The following is a 22,826-nucleotide window of genomic DNA, read 5'->3' as shown; positions in this document are numbered from 1 at the left end:
CAAAGCCATGAACTGTTAATTTTTTAAGACAAAGTTAAAAAATGAAGAAATTGGTAAAGGATTTACTAGTTCATATGTAAATATATGTAAATTTAAACAAATAATAATAATAATAATAATAAAGAAAGCTTGGAGTGAGTTGTGAATGAATATATTACAGTGATATTGAAGGCATAATAACCTAAAAAGAAGAAAGAAATACAATAAAACCACTCATCTTTTCACAATAATCGAAATTCTCACCAAAAGAAAAAAGAATCATATAAATTGGCTGAAATAATGGCAGTTCTTATATTGAAGTCTTTCCTCATTTTCAAGTGTGAAAAAGAATATGGATACTAATAAAAGGAAAAAAAAATCTATTTTCGTCATGGGGTGCATACAAATTTTGGCATGGTTATCGATGTCGTGTTAAGCTGGCCTCATCATTTCCATGCAACTGCATCGATCTCGTCTCTAGCTGACTTGTAAAGTTCAAGCCGTTTCGCTATGGTTGATCTCCTTTCCATGAGTGCCGGGTCCTCGTCCAACATTGCACCGAGCCTCTCCTTCTGCATAAACAGAGTCAAGAACTTACTCAAGAATCACAGTAGGAATAAAATGCCAAATATTACTCGTAAGCCTCGGGTTCTCGATAGCAAACAACATCTTTAGGGCCAAGGCCAACAAAACTCATTAGGCCCTTATCATAAAAGGCAGAGTACTTCAAATAGTTTCTATTCTATCATGAAAAGTAAGGTATCTTTTCCTAATTGATTTGAATTGTCTTCTTAAATTATCCATCTTCTAAACTCAGATTACAATGGTATACTTGGATTATAATACAACAACTTTATCAACATGATAAAATTAATAAAGTAAGATATGGATACTCTACCTCTCTCCTCCCAACTTGAGCATAGAAGTGGGTAAGAAGTGATCTTTTCGCTTCTCGGACTTGACAGTAAACCACAGCCTTTGGAATCGAATGTTTCAGTGTTTCACAAACCATATTAATGTAAGCACTGACATTTGATCCTGATACATAACAATTGAGTCTGTCTCAATGAAATCCAAATATCTTGATATATTCTATCATGTGATAAAACAACTTCTGTTTATGAGTTATGTAGTGGCAGAGCAAGAAGAAAATGGAATACCGATTTTTCTGAAATGATTATCTGAGTAACGGTCTGCATGTGGTCCTGTTGGGTTTGGAGTTTTCTCAGGTTCGAGATGAAGCTTTCGGAAAAAATCCACAGTTAGGTAGCTAGATTCCATATCCACTAGTCTTGTGACTGTTTTCCTGCTGTCGTCGCGAAATCTTTCTAATGCTTCATTGGCGGCAGCTGCTATGTCAGCTTGAAGGGTAGGAAACCGTCTAAGTTCCTGAAATCGTCATGACGTATATGCACCGATAAATATATTTATTCATACATCTAAAAAATCCAAAGGAACAATAATCAAGTAGCACTTTGAACACATATACTCCAATTCTTTCACATAATATACAAGCTTGCATAGTTTGACACCTCACTTAGGATACAAAACTGTAAATGCTGAAATCCAATCTTGTTTTACAAATCATAAGCTGACACTAAATTTGCAATTCTATATTAAGATTTTTTATACCCAGAAATCTCGATCAAGTAAAAGTTCAGTACCTCAGTTTCAGCTATGGACATCCGAACAAGTTCTTTCATCACATGGTGCACCTGAAGAAATGAAATTCAATGGTTCTTAGTAAACCTTAATATACATTCAGAAAAGAAAAATGAAAAACTGTAGAAGTTCTGGATTATAAATTACAAGAACACCAAATACAATTTTCACTCAAATTCTGCCTCCTAATTTCGTTCTTAGTCCTAACACTAATTAAATGACATGCCTAATCTGATGAAGAAGAAATATATACAAACAATTAAATATTAAAGGCATCAAGTTAAACATATTTCTCATTTCGAAATATCTCCACAAGTAGGATAAGAGGGCAAGAGTTACACAAGAGTTACACAAGAGTTAAACAAGATTGATCAAGCTAATACATAAATATTCAAACCACATAAACAACATAAAACTTGTTTGACAGTACAATCATAGAGAAAATCTTATTACCGCATCCACAGAGGCCTCAGCTGGTCCTTTAAAGTAACCGATAGATCCATCAATGAGTCTCCTGTAACCTTGCTCTGGAGCAATCAAATGAGGTTGATAACCATCAGCCTCTGAAACAACTCTCTGGACATTTTTAGTTGAGAGATGTCGATCAAAGGGGAGTTTTTTCAAAGCAGCCGGTAACTGATGATCAAAAACTCCATATATTCGATCTCCACCAGGTCGCCTGAAGTATTATGGCACAGTTAGTTTGACATATCCTATCAGTTTTGTTATGTCATCCAATTGCTATGTGCATTATGGAAGGACTGCCTTGAAAAGAAGTTATATCCAATTAGTTAATTTTCATTTACTCAAGTACAAACGTTTTATCTTAAATTTTAAGGTTATTGTCGGACAGTTGCATTGGAACCATTTTCATGCATCCTGTGCAAGAACTCTTCAACAAAATCCAATACATGCTAAAAAGTTTCGGAAACATACCCTCCATCCAAGTGTTCCTTAAATACTCGATCAAATGCTCGACACATTTCCAAAATAGTGTAGAGCTGGGCCTGCAGAATATCATGTACCAAAAGATCATTAGTAAAACAAAAGTTTACATACAACACAAGCAAGAAGCTAACAAAGGTCAAACTCATTACCCCCGAGTCTACTGCAATTGGCCTGCCAATGCGATCAAGCTCTGCATTAAGCTCATCTATGGTTTTATTTATTAAAGAAATGATACTTGGTATGCGCTGCCTGATGACATTCTCCAAATGCTAACAAAGGAGCAAAAAGAAAAGGACTAATAAGAAAGAGTGGTAGGAGGAAGACAAATTTTTCGAAAAAGTATTTACAGTAATATAGAAGTATTTATTTAAGATAAAGACAGCATGGATAGAATATGACCTTAGACAAAAGTTTGGCAAGATACTCAGATCCCATCTTATGTGCCAAGTGTCCATACTCGGGACTAGTTTGAAAGTATTCACGTTCTTTCCTACGAGCAGCCATCATATCAACATTCTTGTTAATGTCAGCCTGCGAACGGTTCACAATTCCAACCCATGGATGCTGCAGTCTGTATGACCTTCCTTCAAGAACCTTAAACACATGCAATAAAAAGTAAGAACCTTATAGCCTTCCAATCAGATGAATGAGAAAAACAAAAAGAATATCTTCAACTTTGTTAGAATTCAGATAGAGAAGCCCAGAAAGAATAGAAGCAGAATATGAACTAGTCATTTGAAAGGTTAAATTTTTACTAGGTTGAAGTTCTTGTCTAATTTAATTCTGCATTCAAGATGCTAATATACTTACATCAACTGCATTGGTTCCTTTATCCATAAGATCAAGTTTTGTTAGCACTCCAAATGTTCTTTCACCTGAAACATAAGTTATAATGGAGAAAAATTATTTCTTAGCCTATAAACGAAAACTGATTAACTTAAAATAAGACACGGAAGTATCAGATTACCTGAAGGATCAACTTCTCTTGCAAGTTTTATTGCGTCTGATGTGGCAATATCTTGATTTGCAGGAGATATAGCCAATATGATAGAGTTAGGCTACAAAATGGAGAATATGAATAAGTACGAGGAAGAGCAAAAGAAGACTATTGTTGAAATTATGATTATGAAGAAAAAAAAAATTCAATTCTTCTTTATATGATCAACAGAGTGGTTTAATTCCTTTGAATAAAATATATTTATAAGAGCCACCTTCTTCAAATTCAAACTAACAAAATTTTAAAAGAGGGAGAGAGAGAGAGAGAGAGAGAGAGAGAGAGAGAGAGAGAGAGAGAGAGGAGATAGAAAACAATGTTTCATATACGCACCTTCTCAACATAAGAGCGGACCATATTTTCAATATCTTCAACAATGGTTTCCGGTTGTCCCTCTGCAACAGCAAATATTTGGTACTTGATATTATATATCCATCATATTTACCGAATAAAGAAATGAAATACTACTTCCTTTAATTAAATTTAATAGAAGAGAATTATTACCTACAGCAACCTTGGTCAACCCAGGAAGATCTATAACTGTCAAATTTACAACTGCCAGTGGAAACATGATTTTAGTCATTATACCATTAAAAGAGCGTAGAGGAGAAGTGGTTTAACAGCAGCGTAATGGAACATGGATAACTATCCCTCGAATCCAGCTAAACAAATAAAGCTCAACCCAAACACTTATATGAAAAAGTTAATGAATGAATAACAATATACAGGAAGAGCTTCAGTGTATCTAGCAGAGCTTGCTAGTGGATTGGTTTACCAATCATTGTAGATGGACTAAATAAATTGTAAATTTTACATATTTATAGAACGATCAACATTTCAATAGTAATACAAACCATTTGGAGAGTAAATGCTGAGATGAATTGGAATGTTAGATATTTGCTTTGATTTCCCAGTTATACGATCTGTCTCATCTTGAATCTCCTTACGCACAGCAGCTGCAAAATAGAATTAAAACCCTCAATCAATAAATGGTACAAGTCTTAATCGAGAAGAAATGCCCAGATAAAAAAATAAACTCACCAAAATCAGTGTACTTCTTTCTAGGAGCATGAAGAAACTCAGCATACTCAGTCTGACCATCTTCAGTCTTATGAAGTTGCAACACCAGTGGTCTCCTCGTAACAATACCTTGAAATCAAGAAAAATGGATACACATTTCAAGACATCAATCAAGTTGAATAAAACAGTTAAAATACTACTCTGATTGGCTGCTAAGAAAGATTGGGAAAACTTGAAAGAAAATCCCTTTAGGTTAACAGCTGGAATGCTTAAAATAGCAATAGCTTTATTCAAATGAGTTCCATATCCATACAAATGTAGGCTCAATTAGATAAAGTTCCCAATATTTTACTAACCAAAATACAGTAACAGATAAAACCCTTATCACATTTTACAGTTCCTTCACTTTCTAAGCTACCAAACACGAATCTTTATTGATAAATCATCCAAATGGAAAAAGAAGAAATACCAGATCCACGAGGCAAGAAATCTCTGCCCACTACGCTTTCCAACACCGAAGATTTACCAGAGCTCTATTAACCAATATATAAAAAAGCATTAAAATCCGAGAAAATGAAAAAGCATTAAAAATGAAGAGGAAAAGAAGAAAACCTGGCCACCAACAACAGCAACCGAAGGGAGAGCTTCCCAGAGGGACATACCCTCTCCACCATGGTCGCCCAAAACGGTGCAAGCTCGTTGGATCTTATTGACTAAACCGATCAAGCTCTGCATTGTCGCCATCTTTTAGATCAAATCCAATGAAGAATGAAAAAAAAAAAGTGATTTTAATAAATTTAGGTAGGTAATGGATCTGAAAACAAAATGTGAGATCAAAGAATGGATATTTTGTTCTTCAAAACATTGATCGATCTGATGAGTTTAGGTTTTGAGATCGAATCTAAGAGAGAGAGAGAGAGAGAGAGAGAGAAGAATGGTTAAAATACTGAAATGATTGTTTAGAGAAAGTTGGAGAATTTTTTTTTAAAAAAAAAAAAGCTAAAATTTATTTCAAAAAACAAAATTCATATTTTTTTTTTTTTTTGAGAAATGAAACATAGAATTTTGAATGTGACATTTGAACGTTAAAAAATAAATGAATAAATAAATAAAAAGACTTTTCCAAAAAAAAAGACAAAATGCAAATATTACTTTCACATTAAGAAACCAAAGAAAGGAAAACTCTTATTTAAACTCTTTCTCTCGTGAATTAATTAGAGTTTTTTTGTTATTAAATTTGTAAAAGTTGTCCTTTTTTTGGTAAGGCATATTGGCATTTCTTGAGTTTAAGTGTAGCTTCGTAGAGATTGTATTTTATTACTGTAATTGGTCTTGTCTTTGTGATATGGTTTTAAGTGTTTTAGTTTTGTTTGTGTTATATAATTTTATTTTATTTTGTTCTATTGTTGTTCTTTTTTGTTCTTCGATTAATCGTCGTCAAATTGTTGTTAGTAGTTGAGAATTACAAATTTGTTGTGATTGAATGGGCTATTAGTAGTACAATTATGTACATTACACAATAGCTGAGTGCTCAAGCTACGAGATTGAATGAATTTGCAGCAACAGTTTTTACTGCTGTGTTTTTGGAGCAGTAGATGAAGCAAAATATAAGTGTTCTTAAAGTTAATTGTGATGTTGCAATCATTTTTATTTAATTTTATTTTAAATTTTTGTCAAATGATTTGAGAATTAAGCAGCTGATTATTTGGTTTATTTTTTTAATTTTAATCCTAATCATGTCTTTAACGATATTCTTATTGGATTGCAGACTATTATTTTAGTTGATTGTCATTAATAAAATTTCATTATTTATTAAAAAAAAAGAATGTAAATTTAGAATTAATTATAAATAAAATATGTGAGCTTTTAAGGTTTGAAATTGAAACCTATATTTGGCCAGGTTATGTTGTCCTTTTTATTACAAAATCTACAATTTTTTTTTTTTTGATAATTACAAAATCTACAATTATGTAATGTTTGTAAAACAAGATTATTCTATATGTATTTTTTTTACAAAAGAATAAAAAAAAAAATCTATATTTGTTGGTTCGTTTTAAAGATTTGAAGTTTTCATATAAAAAGTGAAGTTTAATTTGGAAAATTAATGTATATATGGACAACTAAGATATCAAATTTGCAAAATTATAAGTTATGGATCAAAACATTGATCCTCTGTTAATTATTTGTTGTTACTTATTATGTAAAAGGGAGAAAAGGGAAGTGCAAATATAAATTTTGTCAAATATCATTTTTGTTTTCTCATTACCACTTTCCATTATATATTTGTAACCAAACTTTATTAAAAATCACCAAATAATAAAATAGTAAAAATAACATATAAAATTGGTAAATAATGGAGTCAATAAGAAATTAAACTCACCCATTGAGCTAGCTCAAAAATAGTTATATATATAGTTTTATCTACATATTTTTTAGGGTAAATTGTGGCAAAAATACTTAATGTTTCTGATTTTATACACTTAAATACCTAATGTTTATTTTTGGTGGCAAAAATACCTAATGTTACAATTCTCTTACGCCATTACTACCACTTCCGTTATTAACTCATAAAATATAGACACGTGGAGGGCTCAAATGCATTACATTTATTTTTTATTTTAAAATTTAATATTCTTAATATAAAAAATTATATATTACTTGTTTCTTTAAAAAAAATAAGAGAGATGCAATACTAAATTACCATAGCTGAGTGAACCGGTGTATAGTATATAGAACATGATTATCGAATTGAAGTGTCAATATCATGTGAAAATTGTTAATGAGATTGAGAACACGTTTTTTTTTTTTAAACAAGTAGCATTTAGTTTTTGATGTTAAGAATATTAAGTTTTAAAATAAAATAAAAATAAATATAATGCATCTAAACCCTTCACGTGTCCATATTTATGAGTTAACGAAAGTACTGATAGTAACGGTGTAAGAGAATTGTAACATTAGGTATTTTTGCCACAAAAAATAAACATTAAGTATTTAAGTGTATAAAATCGGAAATATTAAGTATTTATGCCGCAATTTACCCTATTTTTTATATGAAACAAATGGAATTTGGATTGATGAATTGTTCAAAATTGTTTACATTAGATTGTCTTGAACCCACCATTTAAAGGCGGGGCGGGTCATTGCATTGACCCACCCACCCTAAGGCCCGATTTTGCCATCCCTACATATTGGTCTTCATTTATTTTTAAAAAATTTACACAAAATAACTAAAATTATACTTTTTTTTTTATAATTTTACGTACTTTTACTTTTTTATTTTTCACATTTTTACGAATTTATGATTTTTAAGAGAAAAAAAATTTCATATTGTCGCAATATTATACAATATCTCCAAGTGTAAAAAACGGTCATTTTTATAACAACCTAAAAACAACCTATAAAAAAAAACCCGTAAAAATATTAAAAAAAAAACAGTATTCAGTAAAAACTTCAATTTTTTTATTGTTTTTGGGTATTTTTGAAATAATTTCTTTATTTATTGTCGTATATCATTGACAAGCTTTTTGTATGTACAAAACAAAAAGATATTACATTTTCAAGCCAATATATTACTTTTAACAGAGCTTGTTCCTAAGTTGCTGCATTTTTCCCCTGCAAGAACAAAGTTCAGCATTTGAGAAATGATGAAGCAAACCATGTTGTATCAAACTCAGTCCAACTCCAACTAGGTATAAAGTAATCAGAAAAGTATGTCTTAGCCCCTAGAAAAACAAAAAAAAAATGATCTTGATTTGGCTCACCTGATAAGTTTCTATCTGCTCATCCATCTACTCTTGATTTTTATTTTGAAGATCATTTCATCATGTAGGTTTTGCACAGCCAACCTAAACAAAATCACAGTTTCAGCCCCAATACTTGTTTATTCACACTTTCTTCCTCTTTAAATGTGAAGTCAACATTATCTATTCGTAGACACATAGGAGGCGTTTGGTTGGGAGGAATGAAAATATAGGAATAGGAATGTCAAGTTTAAGTACCTCTTTTGAGCAAGCTTGAGCAGAGACTGCGGAAGGGCAAGAACGGCTTCAGTTGGACGCATATGATCATTCTACCGAGCAGCATCAACCCTTCCAGCAATAGTTTCAATGAGAACCTGAGCTGCAATAGAAGCCTTGTTAACATCATTGATTTTCTTTATCATTAGATTTTGCAAAATATTTTTGAAATCAATTCAACTTGAGCTGCAATATAACCTGCTAAGACAGACCATTGTTGAGTTATCATCCATGACTGATCACTGCCAGCCCCAATAATCTGAGAGTTATCTCAGATCACACAGATACTCATTCTTTGTCGGAACCACTTGATACCAGTATGTTTTGATAAAGTTTAAGTACCTCTTTTGAGCAAGCTTGAGCAGAGACTGCGGAAGGGCAAGAACGGCTTCAGTTGGACGCATATGATCATTCTACCGAGCAGCATCAACCCTTCCAGCAATAGTTTCAATGATAAAAGGCACCTATTTCAAAGCCCTTTCTTTCTCATTTCATTGTACAAACCCGAAACAGCAGCTTCATTTTCCTCCTTAAGATAGCCTCGTATCAGAATATCATAGACAGCCTTGTCGGGAGAGATTCTGCGTTTTAACATATCATCAAAAACCTGTTTGGCTTCAATCATTAGCCCCTTATTTGCTAAACCAAAAATTATTGAACTATAAGTTAACAAATCAGGTTCAACACCTTCCTGGACCATTTTACTCTTAAGCATAAAAGCTTCAACTAATTTTCCCTGTTTGCAAAGCCCAGCAATCCAAGAAGTGTACACATACTTGTCTGGAACAAACCCTGCATCCAACATCTCCTTGGCAACCGTTTCAACTTCCCCGAACAACCCTTCTTTGCACATCCCATCAATAAGCACAGTATATGAGATTTCATTGGCTTTTTCCCTGCAAAAATGCCCTCTAGCATCCTCAAGATGCCCATGCTTGCATAACCCGTCCATTAACGTTGAAAGAGTTACAGTGTCCGGTTCAAAACCCCTGACCAATAAGTCTCGGTACACCTCCAAAGCAGCTTTTAAATTCCCAGCTTTAAAGTGCGCATCCATAATGGTCGTTAACATGATCTTATCCGGAGACAATCCACTCTCAACCATAGTTCTAAGAACCTCAGATACTTTATCTAACATACTGTTCTTACAAAATCCCCATACTATCACCTCATAGGTGGTGATATCAAGCCTAATTCGTTGATCCCGCATTTTAGTTATATACTCAATGGCGAAATCAGTGTTCCCAGCTGTAAAATACCCATCTATCAATGAAGTGTAAACAGCTGAATGAGGCTTAACCCCATCTTCCAACATCTTAGAAAACAATACCTCTGCTTTTTCCAACTCTCCTCGTTTACAAAGCCCATCAATCAGTGCAGTGTAAGTAACAACATTAGGCGAAACCGAAAAACTCTTCATTTCCCCAAACAACTTAAGACCAACATCAACCTTTCCACCCTTACAATACCCATCAATCAAAGAAGTAAAAACAACAAAATTAGGTGAAACCCCAACACTAATCATTTCATCAAACACTTTAGAGCCCATACACAAATCCCCTTTTTTACAATACATATCAACCCAAGTACTATAAGTAACCACATTAGGCAAACAACACTTCCACATCAAACCCATATACACAAAAAACTCTCTCTCCATTTTCATCTTAGAAAATGTATTAAACATTATATTAAAAGTAACCAAATCAGGTCTACACTTTCCTAATAAACACATCTTATTATTCACAATGAAACAAGCTTGTTCAATATCAGAATTCTTACAATACCCATCAATCAATGTATTGTAAGTGACAACATCAGGCAAAGACCCGAATCTGGGCATTGAATTTATGAGACTTTGAGCGAAATTAAAGTGACCCAAGTTGCAGAGAACAGAGAGAACGGAATTGAATGAAGATGGGTGAGGAACATACCCTTTGGAGAGGAAGTTGGAGAGGATTTTAAGAGAGAGCTGACCACAGTTGGAGATGGTGAGGCGGTGGAGAAGCTTGTTGAAGGTGAATGGAGTTGGAAACTTTGAGGCCCTTCGCAGGTGAGCGAAGTAGTGGAGGGTTTCTCTCACCATGCATTTACAAAGGGAGTTGCTCAAGAAAGGTGTTTTAAGGGTTTAAGCCTCTTAAGTCTTAACCCCTTTACACCAAAAAAAAAACCATTTGATTGATTTTGGACATTAATTTCTATTTTTTTTAAGAGTAATTTAGAGCATGAATGAATATTTTAGTTACAAATAAATTTAATTTATGAGAGTAATAATATATAAATAATATTTTTAGAATTTCGATTGATTTTGAATTACCTCATATACTGTTTTTTTAACTTTTTTTTTCAAATTTACGGTTTGAGTTTTTAAAGTGGTTGCAGCGCTAGTTGCAATAGAGATTTCTATACGATTTTTTGTTGCGATTTAGGTTGCAGCACTAGTTGCAATAAGAGTTTCTATACAGAATTCCATAAAAATACAAAAAAAAAATATTTAAGAGTGCAAAAATGAAAAAGACCTTAAAAATAACACATGCATATTGAATATTGACTTGACACTTGACTATAAAATAATTATAATTAAATTTAAATATTTACACCGCAAATTATTTTTTTAACTAAAATATATCTTCACCATATTATTTATAATTATTTATATTTTTTTTAAGTTCACCATATTTTTGTATAAGACAAATATATGTATTTTTCTTAAAATAAAAATAAAATCCTAATTTTACGATAAAATTGTCTAAAATCTTGCATTAAGTGGACAAGATAGATGACATTGTAGTCATAAAATCGACAAAACTCAACAAAAATGCAAATTGAAAAATACCATAAATTTAACAACACAGCCAACCCGAACTAATTCGATCAATCCAATTAAATATTTTTTTTATATTTTTATTATATATATAATATAATTTATATACATATTTTTTAAAAATATATGTAATTAAAATTGTATTATTTACAAGATTTAAACTTTTGATTGAAACTATATTTATTTTATTATCATAATTAATTAAAATATAAAATTAAATTGAAAAAATTAAAAGTCAATTTGGACGAGTTAATTCAACCAACCCAACTATTTCGTTGAAGGGTTTACTATTCTTTTTTGGATTTAAATTACTAATCTAATTTAGTGTCTTAACTTAGTGTCTAATCAATTATAAAATGAAACATATCAACTAACTTTTAAATTTACTAAAAAAAACGACAAATGTACATTTCTTAAGAAAAACAATTTGTAGCTAAAGTATTACTTCCGATTTTTATTTATTTAGGTGGCGTTTGGTAACATTTTTTTTTACATTTTTTAATCACAAAAATGAAAATAAAATTTTGTTTTTATTTTTTTAAAAAAAATTAAAATGCCTTCTATAACTATTTTGATTTTTTAATTTTAAAACAAAAAATATAAATATGTTCTATAAATTTCATTTTTTGATTTTATTTAAGTCAGATCTAGGTCGGATCTGGGTCCGAGTTCAAGGTTCGGGATCTGGGGCTGGCACCGAGGCCAGGTTTAGAGTTTGGGTCTGAAGTCGGGACTGAGTTTTGGTCTAGGGCCACGATCCGGGTTTGGGGTCCGAGTTTGAGTCTAGGTTTGATCTGAGTCTTAAAATATTAACTAAGAAAAAAAATTATTTAAAAAAATAGTTGAAAGTCACTTTTTTATTTTCAAAATTTTGATTCTTAATTAAGAAAAATAAAAAACTAATTAAAAAAAAACACCATCTTATTTTTTGAATGGAACTTTTTTATTAAGAGGTAAATGGGTTTATGCAACCAAGCTCTTTAATTTATTTAGGAAATTTGATTATATATGCATACTAATGGGGGAAATTAATTCCCTAAACTTATGTATTTTAAAATTTAAAAAATATGACCACTTTACATTAAACCCAAAAATATCTCTCATTTTCAAACCTCAACTCTCTCTCTCTCTAACCTAGGGGTGTTCATCAAATCGCTCAAACCGCCCGTACCACACCGCACCGCAAAAAAAAAAAGCAATTTGAAATTATTTGCAGTGCGGTCGTGGTTTGAATTTTTCTTAAACCGCGCGGTGCGGTGCGGTTTGCAGTTTTGAATTGTTAATATGCAGTTTAAACCACACCGCACCGCACATTATAAAAATACCAACTTTTATATTTATTTAGTCCAATATGTAAATGTCCAACCTAAAACTCACTAATTATTGTACTGTTAAAACTTAATTTTTTTTTCATATTTATTCTCAAGCCTTATGGTATTTTTGACAAGTGTTGCTCAAGCTTTGTTGTATTTGAAAAAACCGCACCGCACCGCACTATTTTTTATAGTGTGGTTTTTACGGTTTTTTAGTTTCGCGGTGCGGGTGCGGTTTGGAAAATTAGAAAAACGGCATGTGCGGGTTGGTTTGAAAAAATGGTCAAAAACCGCACCGCGAACACCCTTACTCTAACCTTTGTTCTCTCCCCTCTCTCGCTCGATACCTGAACATCCCAACCCAAGCCACGCGAACCACCCCACAAACCCACAAACTCGAACCTATCGGACCACTTCAACATTCCCACCGACCCACGACACTCTCCCACCGACCCACGGCGCACCACCACCGAATTAAACACAATGTCAAAGGTGAGTTCGTGTTCGATATTTTATTTTTTATTGATTTTGTTTGTGATTTTAGTGTTAAAGTTAGATTTCGAGATAGATTTAAGTTTTAGAATCTCAAATCTGTAATTTGGGTAAGATCCGATGGAACTGTGAGTTCGCGAAGTAGGAGACGTAGATTCGATGGGTCCGATTGTGTCTGATGTGGAGTCCATTAAGGGAGGTCTGATTGTATAAACGAGGTGATGTAAATGAAGAGTATTTTAAGGATATCATAAAAATTGTTATATCCTACAAATATTAGTTATTATAAGTTTAGGGATAAAATTTTAACCCGCATAAAAAAAAAAATTAAATTTCCCTTTATTTATTCAAAATAAGGATTTTATTTTATTTTACAAAGTTGGTGGATATTTTTTAGGGCTTTCGTGATAGGGAAGACCTCTCACCTCAGTACAGCCCATGTACAGGTGTCATACCTGATCTTATTATAGTTGTTTCATAACTCACATTCCAAAAAATCAAATCAATTTTATAAAAATTGATGCTTTTATAACGACTGTTTGAATCTAAACACATCCATTTCAACAAAAGAATAAATAAATAGATGAAAAATAAAAACATAATTAACAGTCTAATAATCGAATTATAAGAATATGAATCCACATTCTCATAGTAAATATTTATATGTTAATGCCCATAAACTAAATTTCAGGTAACTTTTGTTAAATATGCCCTTTACTAGTAACTTAAATCCACGTACATAAATTATTTTAAAAAATAAATATATTGTAATTAAAGGGAAATATTTATAACAATTTGTATAGTTGAAAAAATTTTACAACAAAAAAGAGTTCTAAATAGCAAAAATTTTATTTATTCTAAAAAAAAGTAATAATAAATACAACACAGAAATAAAAAATAATATTTTAGATTTATTTAAAATTTCTAGAAAAGAATATATATTATTACCTAACATTAAGAATCACCATAAAGAATATATATATTATGAAACTACAAGGTGTATAACTCTCTAGTGTACCAATTTATATAATCAAACATAAGAAGAATACAGATCAATTAACACAATCATAAAAAAAAAAGAAAGAAAGATCTTATCTGCATCTGATTACAAGAATATTAACAAAAACCACCAACAAATCACACTAACTGCAATTACAAAATATATTAATTAAAAATAAAAAATAAAAAAAGGAGACCAAAAGCCCAATAAAACTACCTATACAACAATCACACTTTCACTCAAGAAACCTGACAAAAGGTTAGTAGTAGTAGTAGTAGTACTGTAGTAATAGTAGTCATCAATCACCTTCCTTCTCTTTCTTTTTTACCCCACTTTTCTTTGCTGAACTCCCTATAGCAGCAAACCAAGTGGGATAAAAATATATATTTATATAACACATAACTTCTAAGTCAGAAGAAGCATACCGACTTTCTTGCGCAGATGTTGCTATCCTTTCGATTTTGATTTTGTTTTTTTTTTTTTTAATAAAGTTTGAATGCAGCAGGATCATCGGCACGCCGAGGTGGTGGGGGGGCTACAATCTTATCATTCATCATAAGAAACAAAAAAGAAGAGGTAAAGACAATAGAAATGGAATGTGAAACGAGGGGCGCCTATCCGGATTTACTTCTTATCTGCTGATTCTGCTGCTGTTGTTGCATGTAGGACTTGTTATTGGGTGCTACGTGTTAATCCTCCTCGCCCCATACTTCTGCAAAGGTACGAATGTTAAACGTGTTTAATAATGAAATGACTCGACTCGATAAGGATTCTTGGAGCAAATGTACCTTCCAGCAAGCAGTGTGCTGTTGACAGAGGGTTTCGGGTTACCAAATCTTTTGGCTCTATGTTCATGGTCTTTCTCAACGCGCATGGCAGCTACCTCCTTCTCCATAGCAGCAACTTCTCGTCTCATCTTCTTTGCTTCAACCTCCATTGCTTTGGTTAATGTATCTACCTTCTTAGCTAACATCTAAATGACAGAAGAATAAATTTTGATTTAGCCCGAGTGGACGATTAAAATCACAAGACAGAAAAAAGGAAAAGATACAAAAGATAGTAGATACTGACCTCAATAGCATCGTCCTTATCTTTAAGGCTTTGATCTTTTTCATGACCAGATTTTCTCAAAGCTACAACCTCTTTCTGCAGCAAATCATATAAAATGCCTGGGACACTATCCTCAGACTCTACTGATGGGAACTCTGTTGGCTTATCATCTGAAGTTCCTTTCCAGGTATTAGGTGATTCGCTATCCTTGGTAGCATCACATGACTGGTTGAATGAGAAACTGGGACCACCATTCGAAAGGACTTTACCCCTGTCCAATGATCTTGTACCGCCGTCGAATGATTTTGAAGTCCCTTTAGCATGCTTCAGCACAGAACTAGTACTAGACGATAAGGATCTCAAACTTGGTGTTCTCTTCGATAAAAACCCATTTGAAGTTAATTTTGACATATTATCAGCTCCACCTATGGACTGACGGCGAGAAGAGCCATTACTTGCACTCCTTCCATCAGCTGAACCAATTTTGCTACTGTTAGAAGTTCCTCGCAAACTCTCCTCGAGCACTTTCAGTCGCAAATGGAACTTTTCCTGGAGAAAAACAACCATGTTTTAGCCAATTTAACAATCAAGATAAATATATACCACAAAATAAACATGAACCAGGACATTACTTTCAATTGAGCTTCAGACTTGGCAGCTCGCTCAGCTACAGTAAGCTTGTCCCTAAGATTTTGCATTTCACCCTGCAGAAACAGAGTTTGGCAATTTCAGAATTGAAGTGCAAGCTAAAATGTAACTGTCAAGAGAACATTAAGTACTGCAACTAAAAGAATTAGAAATTAGAAGGGATATTTACCTGCAAGAATCTTCGTTCTTCCAGCCATTGTTTTACAGGCATCACTTTATCATTAGCATCCTTCCATTCATTTGCTACCACTACAGCTACTCTATTTGCTGTTACCTTGGCTCGAGCCAGCTCTCGGTCAAGAGTTTTCCGTTCCTCCTGAAAACATACAGATAAACTTGTAAATTGAAGCCTCCACTACGGTATAAATGTAGGCAAAAAATAATCCATTTAATAGAAAGGGCTAGAAATATGCTAACATTCATCTCTTGAACTTTCCGCTGATAATCCCTCACAGCATTTGCAGCTGCACCACCAGCAAGAACGGCCTCTTCCAACTCCCTTACAGTCTGTGTAAGCTTTTCAACTTCTGCTACCTTTTGTCTATGCATTTTATCTAGAATTTTATTCTCTTCCTAATAACCACAAGAAAAAAAATATCAAACTCTGTCCAATTGGCACACAGTCAGGAAAGTATCCATCCACTGTCTTAAGTACTAATGTAGAAATCAAAACTGTGATCTTGATTTGGCTCACCTGACAAATTTCTATTTGTTTCATCAACTCTTGGTTTTTATTTTGGAGATCATCCACCATGGAGGCCTTAGCCAACGCAACCTGAACAGTCCTCTCAGCTTCAAGTAAAGCTGCTTCTTTTGATTTTGTAAGACGATCCAAAGCTTTGTTATCATCTTGAAGCTTTGCAATCTGCAAGCAACAAAGGATGGCAACGGTTCAGCTCAATAGTTGCCTTGTTTTTCTCTATTATTACCTCCTTAATATTGAGTCATAATTATTGTTTAAGAATATATAAGTACCTCCTGCCGAGCCAGCTTGAGCTCAGCTTCCAGAGGTGCAAGAATGGCCTCAATTGGAGGCATATCATCATCCTTTTGAGCAGCATGAACCCTTCGAAGAGTAGCTTCAGCAGCAAACTGTGCTGCCATGGAAGCTTTCTTCTCATCGTTGATCTTCTTTATCTCTAGATTCTGCATATCATCTTTAATTAGTTCAACTAAATCAAGTTATTCAAGAGCAAAAAATTGAAAAACATAAAGAACCAAATTTTTAGTAGTTGATAGAGGCCTGCAATATTACTTTGCTTTCTAGAAGTGATTCTGTTAGCTTCAGCTTCTCATCCACCTTAGACAGTTCGTCTGTGAGCTACATAAGTCAAAAGACAGAAATTTGAAAGTCAGCAACTATCTTGACTACAGAGATAAATCAAGAATAACGTTCGAGACAAGAGTAACAGAATAATGTCCAACATTCTAAACAATGATAGAATCAATTACTAAAACACAATAATCACTTCTGAGTTGGTGTTAGGCAATGCAGTAGCTAAAGATCCTTTTCTTTATTAACTTGTAAAGCAGTAAACATATCAACATAGGAGGAACAACAAAGTAACTGAAAGTCATGTAGACAGTGAGCACAAGCCCCAAGGAGCATCATCGAAAGAAGCTGAAAATTTCTATAAAATGCAATAAACAAGACACAATAATAGAATTTAATACATGCTAAGTAATCCTTAATATTAGAATTTCATTAATTGAATTATTAGCAGTTCCCTTATTAGTTGAACAATTAAAATCAGCTAACAAATACCATCAAAACTAACAGGTTCTTAATAACTTTCGGAAAACTGAATAACATGATAAGACTGACTAAAGACGAAGAAAACCCAATTGAAAATATTAATTTCCGAATTAAAACAGTGTTCCATAAATAGATAGAGATAACTCATCATCAACATTTAAATTTTTGTAAGAAACAATCATGATGCTCTAAACAACATGAGGAAGATAAGCAAATCCCAAAACTAAAAATTGGTGTCACTGCCCGTCCTACACACACGCTTGGTTTTGGAGACCTTTTACTTTGGCCATGATCTACTGTTTAATATTGAGCTGCAAACTAAAGTAAAAAATCTTATCATAATATTTACCCTAACCACAAAACCCAAAAGCTAATAGCATTTCATCTATGTTCAATATACTCATTCATATATTATTTTTTAAAAAAAAAAAAAATCAACATGTCAATACCCAGAAAGCTTTATTTAGTAATAATGCATTATTGAAAAAGAAGACTGAATAGTAACAGATAACCTCTTCAACTGCCTTTTCCCTAAGTCTTTCAGAAAACCTGAGACCCTTGATCTCCGCATGAGCTTTTTCCAACTCACGATCCTTATCTGTAAAGAAAAAAAAAACAACCAGAAAAAATAAAAAATAAAAAATCACACTAAAAAAAACCAAGCAAAACAAGCTCCGAATCTCCACAAAAACCACTAGATCGAACCGCATTCGTACCTCTAACTTCATTCTCAAGCCGATTAAGCTCAACCTTAACCGGATCCGAACCGTGCAACAAGTTCATAAACTCATCCGAGTCAAGACTCGGCCTCATCATTGAACCTCTCCTCCGCGAAGACGAACTCTTCCCTTCCTTAAACGAACCAGAAACCGCAAGCGGCGGCGGTGGAGTCGGAGTACTGTTCGCCGCCGGCACTGTACCAATGCCGCTAATAAACTCTCCCCCAACTCCATCTCCTCCTCCAACTTCGCCGGAAAACTCCGCCATCTCCGATCTGAACGATTCACAGTCTCTCACATCCAAATGCACCTCGGGATCCAAAAAATAGTTAGGGTTCGAAAAATCTTCCAACTCCAAAATCCAATCCACAAACAAACACTCTAATCAGAGAGAGAATGCTTTGTTTGTTGTTTGGTTTCTCTTTCTCTCTCTAGATTGTGATTTAAATCTGGTGTTTTCTTTTCTCTCTGGTTATAGAGAGAGAAAGTGAGTTTTGAAAATAGTTTATAGTAATGACTTGAATTATTATTATTATTATTTAATTTATATTTATATTAAATATTTAATTTAAATTAAGTAAGAGCTTTGCTGTTAAGCAGACACTGGTGGTGAGCTTCTTACTCTGTTCTTTCTCTCTCTAAAAACAAAATCAATTTATAGAGAGAGAAAGAGAGAAAGTGCTGCTTAATATTAATACAACTACTTTATTTTACTTACTTAACTTAAGTAATCAACTAACACTGTTTAGTCTTCACTGTTTTAGTAATGTTTTAATTTAATTTTTATTTTTTAATAATAATAACTAGCTTTTCAGAATTCTTTTTATTTTAAAAAAATATAAAAAAAATTTTACAATATATTTTTTTTAGAAGGATCCACTAATTTACTTCTATTTGTTTTTGTATTTGAGAATTTTTTTTTAAGATTTTTTAAATTGTAGTTATTTATGACATCTTTATGAGATTTACCTTATGTATATTTTTTTTAATTTTTTTTTAAATTTATAGTTTTGATTAATTTGATAATTTCTATATAGGTTGGTATGTAGATTTTAGTTGCGATTTAAGTTGTTTTGTTAGTTGTCCTGTGTATTTTTATATGGATTTCTATAAAAATATAAAAAATAATTTTAAAGTGTAAAAATGAAAAAAATTTATTTACAAATAGAGTTCAAATAGTTTATTTTATGCATATAAAATAAAAGTCTTGTGTGTAACAGACAGTTTGAATACTATTTTTCACGTGTTAAACTTTTTTAAATCTCTTAAATTTTTATAAAATGTTTTAAATAACTAAACCAATAAAAAAAAAGAATTACCCCATATACTTTTTTTTTTCAAATTTACAGTTTAATTTTTGTTACAATTTAGATTGCAGCGCTAGTTGCAATAGAAGTTTTTATGTAAAATTCTGTAAAAATGCCAACAAAAAAAAATATTTTAAAGTGTAAAAATAAAAAAACTTTAAAAAAAAATTAAACTAAAAAAAATAGATTTTAATTGGGAATTTCAATTTGGAGAAGTATACAAAAAAAAAATATATATTAATTAATAAAGAGAAGATAAGCTAGGAGGAGGATGCGTAATGCGCACACTCACGCAAAGGGAGAAGGGGATAGGGAGTGGTGGGTGGGGTGCGCAGTGCGCATATATGTGATTGGGCTTTTTGAATCGGTTTGGTTCCCGACATCTCTCGTGTTGTTGGACACTTGGGCTTTGGATTGGTGATGACTCAAAATTTAAGTGATTAAATAAAATTATATAAATAAATAAAGGGAATTTTTATAAAATTATAAAGGGAATTTTTTATAAATATGGAATTTCTTAAAAGCATTTTGAAAAATATGGACATTTAATGAAAAAACTTAAAATCTGGAAAAATAAATAAAAAACTTAAAAAATGGAAAAAATAGAATACTTATAAAAGAATATTTCCATTTATAAAATTCACACCCAAAATATCCAAATTCACTAATTCCCTATATCATGCGATTCTTTCATTCCTCTTGCGATTCTCCTCCGATGCTTCCCTTCTTCTCTGATTTATCTCTGAAATTCTTGGTTCTCTTGTCTCTGTGCAGCTCATATGGTTGATCTCAAGTTTCTTAATGTATGAAGGTCAATGGAATTCTCATGTTCAGCATAGCAGCATTTGGATTCGTGGTTAATTTTGTTATGGTCATTTAAATTCTCCGATTTCTCTCTGATTTCTTTCCTTCTCCTCTGGTGTGATTATCATTCTTCATCTTATTGTTCATGCTCCTACTACCGATGAAGAAAATCAATAAAATCTGAAGTCAAAATAGACAAAGGTAACAAACTATTGAATTTGATTACATTCTTGACGTAGTTAACATATTATTTAGGAAAAGTGATAAGGAATTTTAATTTTAGGTTTTTATTTTAGTTCTCATAGTAATGTGTTGTGGTGTGATTGTAATTTTTAATAAAAAAAACTTTCATATTTTGAAAAAGTTCACCTTGTAGTTCAAACTTAGGGTTTTATATTGTCTTTGAATGTAACTTGGAACTTTACATTTGAATATGATTGTGTTTGTCGTGTTGTGGCTGCAATTTATAGCAAAAAAATACCATGTCTTGAAAAAAGTCACATGCTAGTTCAATCTTAGGGTTTTATATTGTCTCTGAATGTAACCTGGAACTTTAAATTTGAATATGGTTATGTTTGTTGTGTTGTGGCTGCAATTTATAGCAGAAAAATACCATGTCTTGTAAAAAGTCACCTGCTAGTTCAATCTTAGGGTTTTATATTGCCTCTGAATGTAACCTGGAACTTTAAATTTGAATATGGTTATGTTTGTTGTGTTGTGGCTGCAATTTATAGCAGAAAAATACCATGTCTTGAAAAAAGTCACCTGCTAGTTCAATCTTAGAGTTTTATATTGCCTCTGAATGTAACCTGGAACTTTAAATTTGAATATGGTTGTGTTTGTTGTGTTGTGGCTGCAATTTATAGCAGAAAAATACCATGTCTTGAAAAAAGTCACCTGCTAGTTCAATCTTAGAGTTTTATATTGCCTCTGAATGTAACCTGGAACTTTAAATTTGAATATGGTTGTCTTTGTTGTGTTGTGGCTGCAATTTATAGCAAAAAAATACCATGTCTTGAAAAAAGTCACCTGCTAGTTCAATCTTAGGGTTTTATTGCCTCTGAATGTAACCTGGAACTTTAAATTTGAATATGGTTATGTTTGTTGTGTTGTGGCTGCAATTTATAGCAAAAAAAATACCATGTCTTGAAAAAAGTCACTTGCTAGTTCAATCTTAGGGTTTTATATTGCCTCTGAATGTAACCTGGAACTTTAAATTTGAAAATGGTTATGTTTGTTGTGTTGTGGCTGCAATTTATAGCAAAAAAATACCATGTCTTGAAAAAGTCACCTGCTAGTCCAATCTTAGGATTTTATATTGTCTCTGAATGTAACCTGAAACTTTAAATTTGAATATGGTTGTGTTTGTTGTGTTGTGGCTGCAATTTATAGCAAACAAATACCATGTCTTGAAAAAAGTCACCTGCTAGTTCAATCTTAGGGTTTTATTGCCTCTGAATGTAACCTGAAACTTTAAATTTGAATATGGTTGTGTTTGTTGTGTTGTGACTGCAATTTATAGCAAAAAAATACCATGTCTTGAAAAAAGTCACCTGCTAGTTCAATCTTAGGGTTTTATTGCCTCTGAATGTAACCTGGAACTTTAAATTTGAATATGGTTGTGTTTGTTGTATTGTGGCTGCAATTTATGGCAAAAAAAATACCATGTATTGAAAAAAATCACTTGCTAGTTCAATCTTAGAATTTTATATTGCCTCTAAATGTAACCTGGAACTTTAAATTTGAATATGATTGTGTTTGTTGTGTTGTGGCTGCAATTTATAGCAAAAAAAAATAACAAGTTTGGAAAAAGGTCACCTGCTAGTTCAATTGTAAGGTTTTCTATTACTTCTGAAAGTAACTTGGTACCTTATTTTTGAATATGGCTTAGTTTGTTGTGTTGTGACTGCAATTTATAACAAAATAATACCATGTCTTGAAAAAGTCACCTGATTGTTCAATCGTAGGGTTTTCTATTGCTTCTGAAAGTAACCTGGTACCTTACTTTTGAATATATTTGAGTTTGTTGTGATGTGACTGCAATTTTTAACCAAAAAAAAAAACCATGTCTTGAAAAAAGTCACCTGCTAGTTCAATTTTAGGATTTTATATTGCTTTCGAAAGTAACTTGGTACCTTATTTTTGAATATGGCTAAGTGTGTTGTGTTGGGACTATAATTTTTTTTTTAGAAAGAAACATGTTATTTTAAATTTCTTATAAAGTAACTTGTTAAATGAATTTTATTTTTTCGTTTTGCTTCAGGAAGTGACCTGACACCTGTAATTTTCTTGGA

At 32.3% G+C, this 22,826-nt stretch overlaps 3 protein-coding genes across 8 annotated transcripts; all 3 read right to left on the bottom strand.

The window, feature by feature from the left end:
- Positions 1 to 91: 91 nt before the first annotated feature.
- On the bottom strand, positions 92 to 5,759 carry LOC115714163 (phragmoplastin DRP1C). The gene is made up of 16 exons (XM_030642732.2): positions 5,216 to 5,759; positions 5,073 to 5,136; positions 4,625 to 4,732; positions 4,438 to 4,539; positions 4,088 to 4,138; positions 3,917 to 3,978; positions 3,557 to 3,647; positions 3,400 to 3,464; positions 2,989 to 3,183; positions 2,739 to 2,858; positions 2,578 to 2,648; positions 2,095 to 2,320; positions 1,644 to 1,694; positions 1,140 to 1,368; positions 878 to 1,017; positions 92 to 551 (listed from the first exon to the last, which is right to left on the bottom strand). The coding sequence occupies exons 1-16, from the start codon at positions 5,345 to 5,347 to the stop codon at positions 426 to 428; spliced, it is 1,833 nt and encodes a 610-aa protein (XP_030498592.1). The 5' UTR covers positions 5,348 to 5,759; the 3' UTR covers positions 92 to 425.
- A 2,287-nt stretch (positions 5,760 to 8,046) lies between these two features.
- Positions 8,047 to 10,821, bottom strand: LOC115712105 (pentatricopeptide repeat-containing protein At2g01740). 5 transcript variants are annotated; one of them, XM_061113166.1, is made up of 5 exons: positions 9,307 to 10,821; positions 8,818 to 9,200; positions 8,602 to 8,722; positions 8,365 to 8,448; positions 8,047 to 8,215 (listed from the first exon to the last, which is right to left on the bottom strand). In XM_061113166.1, the coding sequence occupies exons 1-2, from the start codon at positions 10,703 to 10,705 to the stop codon at positions 9,166 to 9,168; spliced, it is 1,434 nt and encodes a 477-aa protein (XP_060969149.1). In that variant the 5' UTR covers positions 10,706 to 10,821; the 3' UTR covers positions 8,047 to 8,215; positions 8,365 to 8,448; positions 8,602 to 8,722; positions 8,818 to 9,165. The 5 variants fall into 5 exon arrangements, with proteins under 5 accessions (XP_060969149.1, XP_060969148.1, XP_060969147.1 ...); XM_061113165.1 differs by having other exon boundaries at positions 8,818 to 8,961; positions 9,084 to 10,819; XM_061113164.1 differs by having other exon boundaries at positions 8,832 to 8,961; positions 9,084 to 10,819.
- Positions 10,822 to 14,246: 3,425 nt separating this feature from the next.
- On the bottom strand, positions 14,247 to 19,079 carry LOC115711937 (microtubule-associated protein 70-1). 2 transcript variants are annotated; one of them, XM_030640131.2, is made up of 11 exons: positions 18,419 to 19,079; positions 18,215 to 18,300; positions 17,202 to 17,267; positions 16,922 to 17,092; positions 16,641 to 16,811; positions 16,364 to 16,519; positions 16,116 to 16,262; positions 15,931 to 16,002; positions 15,320 to 15,847; positions 15,037 to 15,221; positions 14,247 to 14,960 (listed from the first exon to the last, which is right to left on the bottom strand). In XM_030640131.2, the coding sequence occupies exons 1-11, from the start codon at positions 18,687 to 18,689 to the stop codon at positions 14,921 to 14,923; spliced, it is 1,893 nt and encodes a 630-aa protein (XP_030495991.2). In that variant the 5' UTR covers positions 18,690 to 19,079; the 3' UTR covers positions 14,247 to 14,920. The 2 variants fall into 2 exon arrangements, with proteins under 2 accessions (XP_030495991.2, XP_060969153.1); XM_061113170.1 differs by having other exon boundaries at positions 14,247 to 15,221; positions 18,419 to 19,030.
- Positions 19,080 to 22,826: the final 3,747 nt, after the last annotated feature.

This window comes from Cannabis sativa, chromosome 4 (assembly GCF_029168945.1).
Source record: "Cannabis sativa cultivar Pink pepper isolate KNU-18-1 chromosome 4, ASM2916894v1, whole genome shotgun sequence".
In the NCBI taxonomy this organism is placed as follows: Eukaryota; Viridiplantae; Streptophyta; class Magnoliopsida; order Rosales; family Cannabaceae; genus Cannabis; species Cannabis sativa.
The sequence above is the reverse complement of the archived record's forward strand: the minus strand, read 5'-3'. Positions and strand labels throughout refer to the sequence as shown.

What these genes read in the sequence shown, in the direction of transcription:
- LOC115714163 (XM_030642732.2), bottom strand. Translation starts at nt 5,347, where the DNA reads ATGGCGACAATGCAGAGCTTGATCGGTTTAGTCAATAAGATCCAACGA. An exon ending in AAAGAAGTACACTGATTTTG is followed by an intron (nt 4,540 to 4,624) that starts GTGAGTTTATTT and finishes TCTATTTTGCAG; the next exon opens with CTGCTGTGCGTAAGGAGATT. An exon ending in GTTGACCAAGGTTGCTGTAG is followed by an intron (nt 3,979 to 4,087) that starts GTAATAATTCTC and finishes TTGCTGTTGCAG; the next exon opens with AGGGACAACCGGAAACCATT.
- LOC115712105 (XM_061113165.1), bottom strand. Translation starts at nt 10,705, where the DNA reads ATGGTGAGAGAAACCCTCCACTACTTCGCTCACCTGCGAAGGGCCTCA.
- LOC115711937 (XM_061113170.1), bottom strand. Translation starts at nt 18,689, where the DNA reads ATGGCGGAGTTTTCCGGCGAAGTTGGAGGAGGAGATGGAGTTGGGGGA. An exon ending in AACAAATAGAAATTTGTCAG is followed by an intron (nt 16,520 to 16,640) that starts GTGAGCCAAATC and finishes TGTGGTTATTAG; the next exon opens with GAAGAGAATAAAATTCTAGA. An exon ending in AGTCTGAAGCTCAATTGAAA is followed by an intron (nt 15,848 to 15,930) that starts GTAATGTCCTGG and finishes GTTTTTCTCCAG; the next exon opens with GAAAAGTTCCATTTGCGACT.